Source organism: Mizuhopecten yessoensis, unplaced genomic scaffold (assembly GCF_002113885.1).
Source record: "Mizuhopecten yessoensis strain PY_sf001 unplaced genomic scaffold, ASM211388v2 scaffold6411, whole genome shotgun sequence".
NCBI lineage: Eukaryota > Metazoa > Mollusca > Bivalvia > Pectinida > Pectinidae > Mizuhopecten > Mizuhopecten yessoensis.
In genome coordinates this window covers 562,357-579,101 of record NW_018406536.1, presented here as the reverse complement: position 1 = coordinate 579,101, position 16,745 = coordinate 562,357, and the positions used below count along the sequence as shown (strand labels likewise).

At 35.6% G+C, this 16,745-nt stretch overlaps 1 protein-coding gene across 2 annotated transcripts in view; it reads left to right on the top strand.

Moving 5' to 3' along the window:
- Positions 1 to 596: 596 nt before the first annotated feature.
- Positions 597 to 16,745, top strand: part of LOC110452121 (UDP-glucose:glycoprotein glucosyltransferase 1-like) — a 30,299-nt gene continuing 14,150 nt past the window's right edge. Inside the window, exons 1-18 of one of the 2 annotated variants that reach the window (XM_021500458.1) lie at positions 597 to 628; positions 2,374 to 2,495; positions 3,191 to 3,276; positions 5,550 to 5,680; positions 6,240 to 6,346; positions 7,295 to 7,469; positions 8,261 to 8,357; positions 8,755 to 8,824; positions 9,094 to 9,194; positions 9,594 to 9,693; positions 10,589 to 10,649; positions 11,850 to 12,005; positions 12,522 to 12,608; positions 12,983 to 13,102; positions 13,804 to 14,025; positions 14,700 to 14,828; positions 15,119 to 15,407; positions 16,144 to 16,242. In XM_021500458.1, the coding sequence (XP_021356133.1) occupies positions 611 to 628; positions 2,374 to 2,495; positions 3,191 to 3,276; positions 5,550 to 5,680; positions 6,240 to 6,346; positions 7,295 to 7,469; positions 8,261 to 8,357; positions 8,755 to 8,824; positions 9,094 to 9,194; positions 9,594 to 9,693; positions 10,589 to 10,649; positions 11,850 to 12,005; positions 12,522 to 12,608; positions 12,983 to 13,102; positions 13,804 to 14,025; positions 14,700 to 14,828; positions 15,119 to 15,407; positions 16,144 to 16,242 (2,170 nt within the window). In that variant the 5' untranslated portion in view covers positions 597 to 610. Of the gene's footprint in view, positions 629 to 764; positions 845 to 2,373; positions 2,496 to 3,190; positions 3,277 to 5,549; positions 5,681 to 6,239; positions 6,347 to 7,294; positions 7,470 to 8,260; positions 8,358 to 8,754; positions 8,825 to 9,093; positions 9,195 to 9,593; positions 9,694 to 10,588; positions 10,650 to 11,849; positions 12,006 to 12,521; positions 12,609 to 12,982; positions 13,103 to 13,803; positions 14,026 to 14,699; positions 14,829 to 15,118; positions 15,408 to 16,143; positions 16,243 to 16,745 lie in introns of those variants that run through there. The other variant, XM_021500459.1, reaches the window with a different exon arrangement.

The following is a 16,745-nucleotide window of genomic DNA, read 5'->3' as shown; positions in this document are numbered from 1 at the left end:
CCGTTGACCCTCCCCGTTCAAGGTAGGAGACCCTTGACGGGGAGTCAAAGAACCTGGGTTGATATTTGGAAAAAGGGGGGAATAGTGTAAAAGATGTGGATTAATTAGGTTGTCTTACAAGCGTCAGCTGTAGGAAATTTCCCTTTAGCTCAGCGGTAGAGCATCGGGCTGGAGAGCCAAGAGTCGCGGATTCGAGCCCCGGCGCCGGCACTATCCGCTTTATCAATTTTCCTCGTCCTATTACAATAGTGTATATTGGACAGTTTTCACAGGTCGAAGACTTACAACGACTGGAAGAATAGTGCGAACAGTGCAAACATAGACCGAACATGCCCCAAATTTATACTTCCTCGCCATTTTCTTGTTTTAAAGTTGAATAAAACGTGACAACACGCGAAGTTTGATATTTGAATTTGGCGCGCATTTTTCTTGATCTGGTTCCACAGATTATGTCATTGTTCTTATCACAGTCATCCTGGGTTTTTCGTATTCTGATATTCTCCAGACAACAAATAAACGATATACCGTCAAGTTATTTTTAACTGAAAGGTAAATCTTAAAATATATTTTAACCAATCGTATGTCACCACATCACGCCCGGGCCTGCAAGATGGCGACTTCCATAAAGGTAAAACCCGGCTTTTTGATTCTCTGGCAAAAAAAATGACTTATCGTTCATTTAACATCACTTTTTAAGTAGTTAAAACGTATTCTTGTTAAATACCGCACAATTTGTTGAAGGAAATTGGCAATATGATAATTTTCCAATCGAGAAATATATCAAATATGGACGGATGTTTACCCCCCCGACGTCAGATTGCCACGCGTCGATACAGTTAGCCTAGTCTGTTTTCATTTCGAATAAGCTTTGATTATATTTGTGCGATATTTATGTAATGTAACTGTGATAAAGTGAAATGCAAGTCTGGTTGAAGTTTTATTGATGTCAACTATGTAGTCAAAAAGACACGCCATGTTTGCTAAACAAAATCGATCATGTCGACATGTGTTTTACTTTATCGATCAGGTGTTTTGCCTGCTTAAACACATGAAGTTAGCACCTTCGGAATAGCCGATCAAGTGAGATCAATTCTGGATACGGTGCTTGTATACATGGAAAACTGTTTCACGATTCAGTCCACCTAATAGGACACTTGTACTCGTTCTATAGGCCCTCCACACTTCAAGTTCAATGTAAATCACAGAATAAGGAAGTTTATTACATTATTTTTGAAAGAACTTATAGCAATTTTGTGAGGATATCCCTTAGTGTCCCTACATGAATACATGCAAAAAGTGCAAGTGTCTTATTTTCCAATGCGTGGAGTAGAACCTGGGACCTCTAGTTTATTTTAGTCTTATGCTCTACTGAATGAGCTAAAGAGAACTTTCCTTTGTTTTGTACTGGGGGAGACAACAGTAGAATTCTCAGTTCCAAGCGGTTGTGTTTTCCCAGGGACGTAGTCGTATAATACGTATATACTGTCCCTGGTTTTCCTTACAAAAAACAGATTTGACACAAACTATCTTGTAAGAAAATAAACCACTTTTAGCAACACAATTTCTGTCACAAGTTTCCTCACCTAATCTATAGAGTAACTTTTGTTCTTCACTAGAAGGGGACTATAATCCTATGTACAATTAAGTATGTTTATGGAGCTATTTTGATGCATAAAAAGGGAAACAAAAATTGAGAAAAGCAGTTTCAGTTACATTTCTCATACTTTCTCCCCTCATTGGTAATGTGGAATGAGGGTTTCCCTCATTGGTAATGTGGAATGAGGGAGATCTCCCTCATTGGAGGTTTCAGAGGTTGACATCTATGTTTTTGTTTTTAAGAAAGCAAGCAATGAAGCATTGGTATATAACAGTATTGGGTACTGTGGTTTGACCACAAAGGTTTATGTCATAACTGATGTGAATGAGTCTGCCACACTTCTCATATGGTGTTTGAGTCGGAATGACAAGAGTCAATATGTAACAATAAAATATAATTTTGTTTTAATGTTGTCTTAGCACAGTGTGAACTCCAGTTAAACATTTCTTTTGGCCGCCCACAAAATTGTTGACTGTGCTAAAGTAAAAACTATGAATGATAATTTTAACATGCGACAAATGTCAGTCATTTCTGTGTATCATTTAAATTTATTCATAAATTCAATCAGAAAACAAAATTATGTATTGATGTTGTTACTCTACAACAGCTCGGGTCACCACTTTGTAATTTTCAAAGAGGCAAGCCGAAGGGATTGAAGCTTTTTTGCTGTGTATATCAGCGAATGAATACAAGTTAGGCATGACACCTGATATATGAAACTTGCATATTGCATTTTGGCTTCAGTTTTTAAAAAATCTTTATTTTTCTATTGACAGATGTTGCCAGCTGTAGGTTTAGTAGTAGTGTGTCTGCTGACCGTGGTAGAAGGTCAATCCAAGCCTATCACTGTAACACTAAACGCCAAATGGAACTCCACACCCTTACTACTAGAAGCAAGGTAAGTGGATGATTGATCTTACGTTTTTCGAGAGTTATATGTGTGACATGTTTATTTGTGATAATCTTTCTTTTCCGCATTTTTCAACAAATCCGCCAAAAACATGTGAGAAATATAAATAATTGTTACATTGACAAACTTTCAGCAATGTTACAATTTCTCACATTTGGTTTGTACAATCTGATCCCTTTGCACCTAGCAATTAGGAAAAATAAGATTGATTGAAGAACCTCCTTAAATTGTTACAAAATAAATAAACCAATCTCAGTGAACATTTTTTTTCTCTATTTAATCAATAAATAATTCTGTGTGGTGAAGGAAATCTCGGACAAGAAGAAAAAGGTACGTGGTAAGAGGGGAGGTTGCTTAGTTGTAAGGGATGGGGCATTTATAAGGTACATTTATAAAACCAAAGATCAAATTTCTTTTAGTTTGATCAGCATTAAAACCTACAGTCAGGATAGATGTCCGTCACAATCACTTCATTCATGCGCATGGTGGTCATGTATAATACATATAACACATTATAGGTGCTATGTTCTGACCAAATTGATAAAACCAGTTTCCTGTGATTTTTACCTGTATTGATGATAACAGGATGATATATTCTTATAAGTTCATTCTACATATATCAACATTATTGTTGTTATTTTAGTGCATGTTTTCATTGGAATTTTATTCTTGTTGATTAACAGTGAGTACATAGCAAAAGAAAGCCCAGAATCCTTTTGGAGATATGTGGAAGAGATAGCCAAGTTGGACCCGAAAGCAACTGCCTTAGGTATGTATACAAAGTCGGCAATAACTGTCAAACTGCTAAAACACCAAATATGTGATAGATTTAATTGATTAAACACACTCTACTTTGATTTTCTATGCTATGGTTCCAGACAATAAACATGTATATCATCATTATGAAGTAGGATTACAACCATAGCAAGATGTTGTCCATTTTCAAGGTAAACCATAAGACGTCTTTTGTATAATTGATCAGATTTGATAACCAATTTATTGTACAGGCTTTATGCTGATATTATGGAATCATATTTCAAGTTTAAATTCCTCTCGCACTGTCAGTTTGGGGAATATGACAGACAAACAATATATTCAGCCATGTTGTGAGCTTGATACCCTTTAAAGAAACTCGCAATATATTGTACCATCTTTTTTATTTTTCCCTTTCATCAAAAGCCTACTAAATACTGGAAATGAACTGGTTGTTATACACTACAATAACGGATTTCTCCCCAGACTTGAGTGTACACTACAATAACTGATTTCTCCCCAGACTTGAGTGAACACTACAATAACTGATTTCTCCCTCTCCCTAGACTTGAGTGTACACTACAATAAAGGATTTCTCCTCAGACTTGAATGTACACTACAATAACTGATTTCTCCCCAGACTTGAGTGAACACTACATAGCTGATTTCTCCCCAGACTTGAGTGAACACTACAATAACTGATTTCTCCCTCTCCCTAGACTTGAGTGTACACTACAATAACTGATTTCTCCTCAGACTTGAGTGTACACTACATTAATTGATTTGTCCCCAGACATGAGTGTACACTACAATAACTGATATCTCCCCAGACTTGAGTGTACACTACAATACACTATAATAACTGATTTCTCCCCAGGCTTGAGTGTACACTACAATAACTGATTTACCCCCAGACTTGAGTGTACACTACAATAACAGATTTCTCCCCAGACTTGAGTGTACACTACATTAATTGATTTGTCCCCAGACATGAGTGTACACTACAATAACTGATATCTCCCCAGACTTGAGTGTACACTACAATAAATGATTTCTCCCCAGACCTGAGTGTACACTACAATAAAGGATTTCTCCTCAGACTTGAATGTACACTACAATAACTGATTTCTCCCCATACTTGAGTGAACACTACATAGCTGATTTCTCCCCAGACTTGAGTGAACACTACAATAACTGATTTATTCCCAGACTTGAGTGTACACTACAATAAATGATTTCTCCCATGACTTGAATGTACACTACAATAAATGATTTCTCCTCAGCCTTGAATGTCCACTACAATAACTGATTTCTCCCCAGACTTAGTGTACACCACAATAACTGATTTATCCCCAGACTTGAGTGTACACTACAATAAATGCTTTCTCCCCAGACTTGAGTGTACACTACAATACACTATAATAACTGATTTCTCCCCAGGCTTGAGTGTACACTACAATAACTGATTTATTCCCAGACTTGAGTGTACACTACAATAACTGATTTATTCCCAGACTTGAGTGTACACTACAATAAATGATTTCTCCCCAGACCTGAGTGTACACTACAATAAAGGATTTCTCCTCAGACTTGAATGTACACTACAATAACTGATTTATTCCCAAACTTGAGGGTACACTACAATACCTGATTTCTCCCCAGACTTGAGTGTACACTTCAATAAATGATTTCTCCCCAGACTTGAGTGTACACCACAATAACTGATTTATCCCCAGACTTGAGTGTACACTAAAATAACTGATTTCTCCTCAGACTTGAGTGTACACTACAATAACTGATTTGTCCCCAGACATGAGTGTACACTACAATAACTGATATCTCCCCAGACTTGAGTGTACACTACAATAACAGATTTCTCCCCAGACTTGAGTGTACACTACAATAAATGCTTTCTCCCCAGACTTGAGTGTACACTACATTAATTGATTTGTCCCCAGACATGAGTGTACACTACAATAACTGATATCTCCCCAGACTTGAGTGTACACTACAATAACTGATTTCTCCCCAGACTTAGTGTACACCACAATAACTGATTTATCCCCAGATTGAGCCTACGCTATAATGTTTGGTTTCTATCCAAAGAGTCTACAAGGAGTTTAGACTTTTTTGTCAGATCCCCCTTTTTATTTTTTTTGTGAATAAGACAAGTGATATTACCCATGTTGTCTGCCTCAAAACATTTAAACTAATAATACTTGACCAATTTACTTACTTTGACCTTTCATCAATTGAATTATTTTTACCAGAGTTTGATCTATCTTTCAGAAACTGATCATGGATATTACCATATGATCCTGAAGTTTGCAAGCAAAGTTATCTCCCCTTTGCAACTGAAGTTATTACAGCTTTCTCTGTCCCTCAGGATCTACTCTCCAGCAGTGGAAACATTCCAACAGGTCAGTTGGGTCAAGGATATTGTTGTCATATAAAGGGGGTCAAGGTCAATATTGTTACCACCTATATGGGTCAAGGTCATTGTAGACAAAAGCATTTGGTCAAGATCATAATGGGATGAATAACAGTTACATACAGGGATAAGAGTAATTAGAATTACATCAGAGGTCTTGGGCACTTTACTCACAGAGGTCAGGATTATTGTAGTCACATACAGTTGTCAAGGTCATATAATCACACAAAAAGTTAAGATGTTTGTCATTATATTTATTGGTTTGAAGCAGATCCAGGATTTTTTTGAAATGATAAAATGCTGAATGGAGAATGAGATATGTCTCTTAACTAGGTTGGAATTGGATTATTTGTATGAATGAAATTATATGTTAACATGCAAATATGAGAAAAATATTTATGAAGGTTTTGTTATATGGTATATTTTTGCATGATATCTATATCCAGCCATTATATGCTGGTATACAGCATTTGCGTCACACCTCAAAATGAAGTTCAAACTACTGTGGTCGTCATGGTGATAATATTTGTTATTTCTGTTATTTCCAGCTGGCTGAGGGAGCACCAGATGGCTGCTTTGCATTTGTGAACATTCACGGTCAAACTACATGTAATCCAGCAGAGGTGAAGTCACTGATAGAAAAGGCAGCAGATTTGTAAGTGTCTTAATTTAAATGGGATGATTTACTATTCAAAAACCCAAAGTCAAAACATCGACAAGGACACCGTCCATGTTCAGATGTAAAGTAGGGAGCTAGTAATGTTTTATTGGAAAATTAAACAAAGTACAATTATAATCATTTGTACCATCAAATTCTTGTTGATAATGCACCCTTCCAATGGGTCTTCAGTGATATTTAGGTTTATGTAGACCAAAGAACATTTTAGTATACTGGCTATACTCTTTGTATCAGTCTAGTGTTGAAATTGTAAAATTCAAGTTAGAATTGATTGGGATAGTAGGAATAGGGAGGGAGGCTCTTATAGTTAGTTATATAGGGGTGATGGGGTCTTCAATCACGGGTCCAATTGTGGGTGTCGGGGAAGGAGGTTACATAAAAGAGACCTCTTGCTCGCCACCTCCCCATCCTTCCCTATAATTTTTACCGGGATTGTTCTCGGCTGATTTTCTGATATACATTTTGATCCTAAAAAATCCCCTTTTTATATAGTTTTATATTATAATTAAAAGCTTATGTAATATTTTATCCTCCACCATACATACAATGGTATCGCCACCATTGTTTTGATGCTCCCACTAGTGTGATTCAGTCTCACTCTCCGAAGTCTTTGCAATGAGGACATGATATTACTTGGGTTTGACCTAGATTTACACGACATAAAGGCTCACATTAATGCAAAATGTATTACTTGATTCAACAGTCTTATTTGAAGAAGAAACTCTGTTTAGTTTTTCCTAAATGGCCAAAAATAGCTTAAATTGACATGGGTTGTAAAAATTATACATCAAAATAGATTTTGCTATACATTAGGTAAAGAAAACAACATAAATTTTGTAATATTGGTATTGTTTTATGGTGGGCTTTTTGTGCCAGCTTACAGTATGTTTGAAACTTCATAATCAGTGATCTCTTAATTTGTAGACCAAAGTCATCAATTTTCAAGTTTGACCATATCTACCCTGGATCTGCGGGTAATGACACTGTTGTTGTGCTGTACGCAGAAGTCGGCAGAGAGGGATTCCCAGAATTTCATCAAACGCTGCTCGACATGGCAAAACAGAAACAAATAAAATATGTACTGCGACACTTTGTTAGAGTAAGTAAGGCATTAGATAACTTCATGTACTGGTTGCTGTCTTGTTCACCTTCACATGTTTTTTGTCTCGCCGCCACGAAGTAGCGGAAGCTAGACTAAGGTGTTGCTTTTCCGGCGACAACGGCTTCAACATTTAGTTTTTGCGTTTAAGTTAGTTTCACTGAAAGTATAAGTGCTAGACCAACCAAACTTGGACCATAGATGCATCATAGGTAGTACATCTCAATCCATGCATCAAATGCTGGATGCGGCCTACCTTTCATGGTCTATTGANCCAGGCATCAAATGCTAGATGCAGTCTACCTTTCATGGTCCATTGACTTTGCCAGCATCTCCATATCAACATTAAGTTTTTGCGTTGAAGTTAGTTTCTCTGATATGCGGATCGATGGTCAAAGCGGGGCACAGGGGAGACAAATTAGTCCGAATGGCTTGTCACAGAAAGTACAATATATATTGTGTTGATTATGATCTTGGTTTTTTGTAAGGCTAAATTTTAGCAATATTAATTATAAATTACAAAAACTCAAATAAAAGTACAGCCAAATACACAGGGGCATGGATCGCTTTACTTGTAATATTAAAGAATAGGGGTCTAAAAATAAAATAAATTAACTTTACTTCACTGGTGCCTGCCCCTCCCGCTTCAGAGCATGTTACTTATACAGTATATAAGAAGATCTTAATCATTGCTGCAGTATGCAGTGGGAGTTGAATTGAATGAGCATGAAGAAATCCATCATTTGTATCCAAATGCTAAATCTGAAAAGAAATGTTTTTTTCACTTTCAGGACCAAGCCAAGGAGAAGACCCGCTTGTCAGGTTATGGTGTGGAGCTGGCCATCAAGAGTACTGAATACAAAGCCCAGGACGACACAAAAGTAGAAAGTAGGTACTCGGTAGTCGTACAAAAGTGGGAAAAAAAATATTACTTGGAATAGATTTACCATCTTCACTTTTAACTTTTAAATATTGAGACTAATCCTCATGCAAATTGTCTGTAAATATTCTGACCGAATTTTTGTTTTGGGGTCATGAATCAAAGGTCAAGGTCATTGTTACTTTAAAAAGACAATCTATATGCCTCTGTGGTTTTCCGTTTAATGGGTTTTTTCCAATCATACATTCCATTTAGCCTCGAGGATCACCAATTTGTCCAGTAAATAATATGTAGAATTTTGCACATCTGCATTAATATCATTGATTTCTCACTTCAGAATTCAGATGTTTTGACATTTTTTTTAAGGCTGTTTTTTATCTTACACTTGTCATCCTTGATTGACAGGTGGAGGTTCTGCAGATACAGAGGAAGATGCAGTGGATGAGGTGCAAGGATTCATCTTTTCAAAACTCAGGTATGTAAGCGAAAAGAAGGTATTTTTGAGAGTTTAAACACTTTAATATATGATGTTATTTGATAGAAAAAACTTATATTTAAAGGCAATGTGTAAAATATAGCGAAAATGTTTGTCTTTTGACGATTCTTTTAAACATGTAATGGGTTAATTAACCATTGAACATTCATATAAGATATTGTATAGGTATTTTAGAGTGCAACTCTTTTGTAAAGAAGGCACCTGCCCCAGTAAGGAAGTATACATCCTTAACAAAAAAATAATTTCAGAGAGTTGCACCCAGAGAGCAAAGAGGATCTGGCGGCTTTTAAGAATCACCTTGTGGCCACATCTACTGATCTGGCCGCACTCAAAGTATGGCAGTTACAAGGTGAGAATGGCTGGTTAGAGGTCAAAAAGAGTCAAGATTCAGTGTCAGTTTAGGGTCATTAGGACATTGGAATCCAATTTATAAGTTATAAGTTACTTGTTTGTAATATGGTGAAAAAGTAAGATTTTTTGTGTAAAATGTTGCATATTTGGGTATTATTTTTTTTTCTATTGGTTCTTTATTTATTTTGCTTCAGAATAGTTCTAATCATTTTTTTTAAACTTGCATGAAGTTGTTGTTTTCTCCCCAGATTTAAGTCTATGCTATAATAACTGATTTCTCCCCAGACGTAAGTCTACTTGTATAATAACTGATTTCTCCCTAGATTTAAGTCTACAGTTTAATAACTGATTTCTCCCCAGATTTGAGTCTACAGTATAATAACTGATTTCTTCCCAGATTTGAGTCTACAAGCAGGACAGATTTTGATGACCACCCCTGCATCTGAAGTATTGTCTGTTCTCACAGACATCAGTCAGAACTTCCCACAGCGAGCCAGGTACGAACTTTACAGTAACCGTTCTGAAAGTGGTGCATACTTATCAAAGCCAATAATAAATGGATATTAAGGCTGGTTTTAAATCACAAACAAAAACAAAGTTGGTTTCATAATTTTCCTTCCCTTCTTGGGTTGGATGTATTTCTAAATTGAACTGCATCATTGTTCATGAATTATGATATAGGGAGTGTCCGTATGTCAGCCTCTCTCTGTCCATCCGTCCACAATTGTGTTTCTGCTCCATAATTTGCTTAAACATCATTCAGTTTTTACAAAACTTGGTAAGCATGTACAATATACATAGACTGTGGCAAATTTTGATGCTGAGCAAAATCTGGGCATAATTAATTAGCATATTGTGCTCTGATTGATCAAGATTACTTGCTTAAATATTGTTTCTTCCCTTTACATTACCATAGTTCATGCATTTAGATACAATAACGCATCGAAGGAACTTAACAGGGCAAGAACAAAAGAAAAAAGAAAAAAAAATGATTTTATTTCCTATTTTATTGATAATACAAAATTCTGGTACAGCAGAACGTACCGAGATATACATGTACGGTAACAGGAGAGGAAAATGCATGGCCAGAACTATCTGGTCGCAATCAGCTCAGTCCAGTTTTGCTACATTCGAGTTTGGAGTATCCAGGGTTCAAATCCCACAACATTCATATATATTATTTCTAGAAAACCATATGTTTATCTTGGGAATATATTAATTCTGTTTCCGATTGGGGAAACAATTGCCTATGGACTATGACGTCACAATGGAAGATGACGTCGCAAAGTCATAATGAGAATATTGGTCAATATAATAACATCCAGGGTGTTACCCACTAGTATATAATATAATGCGATTATATTTATGTATACAAGTTTATAAATGTTACAGGACATTAGTGAAGACAGTTCTTACAGAAGAATTCAAGAAAGAAGTAAAGCAAAATCAACAGGTACAATACATGTTTTGCTCATTAATTTAATGGCAAATGAGTTGAAATATCAAAGATGATATTTTAAAGAATGATAAATTCTATTACATAACTTGTTCAGCTTTCAATACCAATATGTTTTCAGGGTGATTTTGTACTTTGCAGATTTACATAAATATCATAATTTGTACTGTTAAGTTATAGAGTTTAACGATGGTAATAGGATTAGCTTTTATGCCATGTCTCATTTAAAAAAGGATAGTTATTTCCACTGCATGTCTTTTTCATGGAATTAAATCAACCACAAAATAGCAAAAATAATAACCACACAAAAACACGAAGCTTAACTGTCAGGAGTTAATCCAAGTAGACCTGGAAACACTGCTGCAGACATTGAAATCTTAACTTTATCTTCACTTCAAAATGTGTATTAACCCTTTCGCCCCTAGGTTACATTAGTAGACTCTACCATACATTGATCTGGATGAGTCCATTATGGTCTACAGTGGTGAAAGGGTAAACTCTCTATATAGCTATGCATCAGTGTATCAATCTCCTTACCTAGTATATCACTAAAATTGTATCGCCTTTTTTTGGACCAAATACTTTATACTAGTGTAACCAGACACTTGAGTATTCCAAATTCCTGTCTAAATGTACAATCATGCAAAAAGAATTATGAAAAATATCAAATACAACCTGTGTATTCTGACATCTGTCTAAACTGACAGATATGTTGTGATCTGGCCAACTGGTGTCAGATTAGACAGGTTTCACTGTACATGTATATTTTCAAACCCTTTGAATTGTACCATTTTAATTTACTCTAATTACTAAATTATAATGGATATCAGAGAAGGTTCATATAGGTATTCCGTATTTGTGATTGCAGAGGTATCTGCTTTTGTGAACAGGTATTGATTGTTAGTCATTAGTTTGTGTGAGAAAATTACGTCGTTTTTCTCAAAAATGTATGATGTTACTCTCACAAACAAATGAAGTAACAATCAATACCTGCTCACAAGAGCAGATAACTCTGCAATACAATAAGACGGAATAGCCTGCTGTCTAATCTATTATAATTATTGTATATTACTTGGGATAAATTTGATGAAAGGAAATATTAATGTTCCTCTAATTATCTATTACGATATCCAAATCAGGCCTTTGTCTGACCCCCTCCTTCACTGCTGTGTAGAGTTCGTTCATTTGTGCTTGTAGTATTTCGAGACAAACCATGGGCTGTCAGCAGGAGACTCTGCTATGTACCTAAACGGTTTACCTGTTGATATGGAAGCGTACGACGTCTACAGTCTCCTGGAACTGATGCGAACGGAGACAAACCTTATGGAGGGACTCTACTCACTTGGCTTCAAGGTCAGACAACTCTAACAATAGGATTCGTACAATGAAATGACTACTGGTAGTATGAAAAAGTCTTTGATGGATATAAAAATAAACTATTGAAATAAAGCATACAATACACGATAAAAAGGATTGTATAAGTATGTTTGTACTTGTTCACTATCATCTTCATTAATTGTCATATGCATTCGCATGCATGTATGTTCAATTTACCTGACTGTCAAAATGCAGTTTAATCAAGTATTTGATCAACTCATATTTTAATGAAACTAGTCATTTCCCGTATTTGTTTTTGCAAAAAGAGGGGGGAATTTTGAAAAGGAAGCACCTAAATTTTCAAAAATGTTAACTTTAATTTTCACAAGGTAGCAAAATATGACTTTGTAACCACACTGCAAAATTACAATATTTCTTTTTGAATTCATCTCAATAAGTTGAAACAGATTTGACTTTAAACATGTGTTCAGTTGTTGACTCTACCATAGCTTAGTTGTTGTTGAGTCCATTGTTTTGTTGATATCTCTTCAGGGTCCAGAGGTCAATCAGATTCTGAAGTTAGACCTGAGTGGGGACTCGGAAGACTTCGCCCTGGATATTAGACACATCGCTATTTCTGTAAGTCAGATTTGTCAGCCATAAATGTCAGTCAAGGTCACTTTCAAACAAGCATGTCCTTTCAGGAATCTAAGCTCAATTTTGAGAGTCAAAAACATAAATTCACGGGTCAAAAGAAAGCCTGGTAAATCATAATCAGGTTGCACTTGGTTTGATAACTTCAATGTATGCTACATAAGTACAGTGAAATTTTGGCATTTGATGATATATCAAGGGAGACATATGAAGGAATGGTAGAGAACTTGACGTACAATATAAGATGGCAGTAAGTGAGATGGCAGAAGAAATGAGCATTATATTGAAGTTTTACTGTATACATAACACAGTACACTACAGTTATTGTAATTAAGAATTTTCTGGGTTTTTTCCTGCAGTATTTAAATGACCTGGAGAGTGATCGTAAGTACAAGAATTGGCCAAGCAGCGTACAGGACATCCTACGCCCAACATTCCCGGGCATGCTCCGACATGTCGCCAAGAACCTTTTTCACATGGTATATCTTCATTCTCAAAATCAGACTTTAGTCTAATAGTTAGCCAGTAACAAACTTAAGGCAAGCCAAAATCATTTCTGTTCTTGTTATCTTACCTTCTCAACATTTTTTGCACCGAGCTGAATGACTTTTGGTTATTGACTAATGACTAATATTCATGTTAAGATGTTTTCTTCTGTAATCTGTTCAAAAAGTGAAATTGTAAATAAAACATTTTATTCTATTTTTATGGAAAATGAATATAAAGTTGTATATCAATAAATATATCCATAATGTGGTAAAGACATGCACAGGTAGCTCCTCTCAGAGCTTTTCTGTAGTCTTGTGAACATGTCTACATAGTTTTCCTTTTTTCTTTTAAATCATTTCTACACAAAGAAATCTTAGTGCTATATATATAACTACATATAGCTTATGAAGATCATTTAAACCTGAATAATATCAGAAACTTTGTTTTACAAATGTAATGTTTGCTGTTTGTATTCAACTGTAAGAAAGAAAGAAGTCTTTCTACCTTCAGACAAAAACACATTTATTGTGAATTTGTCAAATTTTGTAAGATTTTATTGAGTGATTTAGTTCCATTTTAACCCTTTCACCGCTGTAGACCATACCAGAGTGTACTAAAGTTACATAGGGGTGAAAGGGTTAATACTCTCAGTCTTCATAGAAATATTAAATAACATTCGACTCTGTTTCAGGTTTTTATTGTGGATCCTACTGAAAAGGAAAGTAGAGAATTACTTAAAATGGCGGAAGCATTTTTGGTGCACAGTGCACCAGTACGAATCGGCATAGTGCTTGTGGTTGACTCGGATAAAGAGGTGACAGGGTACGACGACACAGGAGTGGCGTTTTCTCGTGCATTTGATTACCTTATTAGGGAAGAGAGTGCCGATAGGGCTATCTCCTTTATCACAGATGTAAGTAATTTTTTTTTTTTTTGGTTTTATTTATAAAATATTTTCAAATTATAGAAAGAAGTATTGAAATACCTCTTCAAAATTTGTGTGTAATTTTTTATATGCTGTGTTGCTGTTAGTGTGATTGACCACTTTTCGCATCGATTCAAATTTTATAGATAAAATGTGTTTTACCATAAGGGCTGTTCTATAACTATAAACCATATGGGAGGGGTGGGAGGTCCTTTTTCAGAGACCCCACCACCCATCCAAATTTTAAACTGATTTAACATCAAAATGGTAGGCAGATCTTAATTTTTTAACTCACCTTCTACCTCCCCCATACAATTAATTATGGAATAGTCCTAACGGTAGCTCTAAATCATGACATGTAAATTGTCACTGATGAGGAAAAATGTGAATTTCTGGATGTACAAACCATTGACAGTTGTGTCTCTGGTTTATTGATTATTGAGATAACTTATTTTGAAGTTGTTAAATAGAAATTCCACAAAATTGACATGGTCAAGATGTCAGATCTTGAATTGTTAGTAAAAAAACAAAATAGAATGGATTAAAGGGGTATGGAGGTAAAGAAAGAATTATTTTTCCCTGTATAAGAATCGTTGATATACTTACCAGTGTATTGTTACTTTAAGGTATACTACAATATGATTGCCATTGCGAATTAATAGGTGTATGAGAAAGCGCAGTCCGAGGAACTCACCGCAGATATCGTAGTTAAGGAATTCCACCGTTTATATGGTGATGCAGAGGAGGGGACAGTTTTTGGAGAAGACGATGACTACAATACCCTCAGAAAGGTTTGTTCATGTCTATAATCTACTGTTTACATAGGTTTGCCCATGTCCGTCCCGTCCTGTCCCATCTATGAGTGGGGGCATTTATGTCTTACTGACATGTTCTAGATTGATACAATTTTTATAAGTATTTACAATGTACAAGACTAAGACTGAATGTGAATTAGAGAGAAATCTGCTAATAATTGTTCCAGTGATAGAAATATAACTGCCGTTCTAAAGAAACCAGGAATATGATCTATTAAAAGAGGTTCCATGAGTGGCTGTTAATTTTGCTAAGCTTGTCCTTCCAGGCCTCCAATGACTTTGTGTCCAAGTCGGGCCTGAAAGATTTCCCTCAGGTGCTGATGAACGGTGTGCCCATGGACAAGAAGTACCTGACAGAGGAAGCGTTTGAGGAGGGTGTGGTTTCTACAATCCTTGCCCACACTCCAGCTATACAGAAGGCTGTGTACCAGGGAACACTTCATGACTTTGTCAACGTTCAGGAATGGCTCATGGAGCGCGACAATGTTCTCCCGAGGCTGAATTCAAGGGTCCTCACACCAGCAAAGAAATCGCTGGATTTCACCCTTAGACTGGGTGTGTACTGATGCTGAGATACTGTAGACAGAGAAATTTTTGCAAGAGAATAATTTTCACTGTTTCCGCCCTCCCAAATATTATAAGGGAGAATTTATCATGATAACAAATATTAGTCAACAACATACTAAACACAGCAATTACGTAAGAAGGGCAAAGTTAACACTGGGCCAATGTGGATTTTACCAGTGAATGACAAAAAGTTGTCTGGATGAAAGTTTGTCTGGATGAAAGATTGCCTGGACAAAACTTTGTCAGGATGAAACTTTGTCTAGACAAAAGTTTGTCTGAATGAAACTTTGTCTTGATGAAACTTTGTCTAGACAAAAGTTTGTCTGGATGAAACTTTGTCTGGGATGAAACTTTGTCTGTATGAACGTTTGTCTGGATGAAACTTTATCTAGACAAAACTTTGTCTGGATGAATGTTTGTCTGGGTGAAAGTTTGTCTGGATGAAAGTTTGTCTAGACAAAACTATGTCTGGATGAAAGCTTGTCTGGATGAAAGTTTGTCTGGGATGAAAGTTTGTCCGGATGAAAGTTTGTCTGCGTATCGTATTTTGGTTAAAAATATTTCCTCTGAGATTAATTTCTTTTCAAAAGTCGACATTTAAACTTTTTTTGGATCCAGTTTTAAAAACAGTTTAATTGAAACCTTGACTTTCACTCTTTTAATAAAGGTGAATCTACTTGCTGTGCTAAAATTTTCTGTCAATTTTTATTGTCTGTTGTTACAGAAGCTAATGTTTACGGTGATGTGGATCAATTTAGTGTGCTGAACACCAAAGCCATGACTTCCATAATGACACAGAATATGAAATATCTGACAAGGAAAGGTGAGATTGTCCAGATCCCTAGCAACAGCTTTAGGTCTTAATAAAAAAATGTCTGTTTCCACAATCCTTTAATTTTTCACTGTTTGTAATTATGTCTTGTGATATATAATAGAGTTATGTCCGACAGATTAAGCTTCACCTGAGTGTAATGCATTATTTTGTCACTTGTTAGTGTGTTATTAAGCACTTTATACCTCTTCATTTTTGCAAGAAATTAATCTTAATTCATGAGTGAAATCCAATCTTTTGTGATTATTAAATTGCTAATTTATTACATTGAAATACCATCCTCTTAAGTCTAAATAGAATTATTCTTGAATAAAACCTTCAGGCAAATATACAAAGTATGTAATTTCCAATATTTATCTGAGTCCCCATTCATGAAAATCTTATTTACAGAATTTTTAATTTTGAACTCTTCTGTAATTGAGGTGCAAGGCACATAATTTTATACCCTTAAGTTAGTTTCCACATTTCTTATGTTTGCAAATTCAGAATGCATT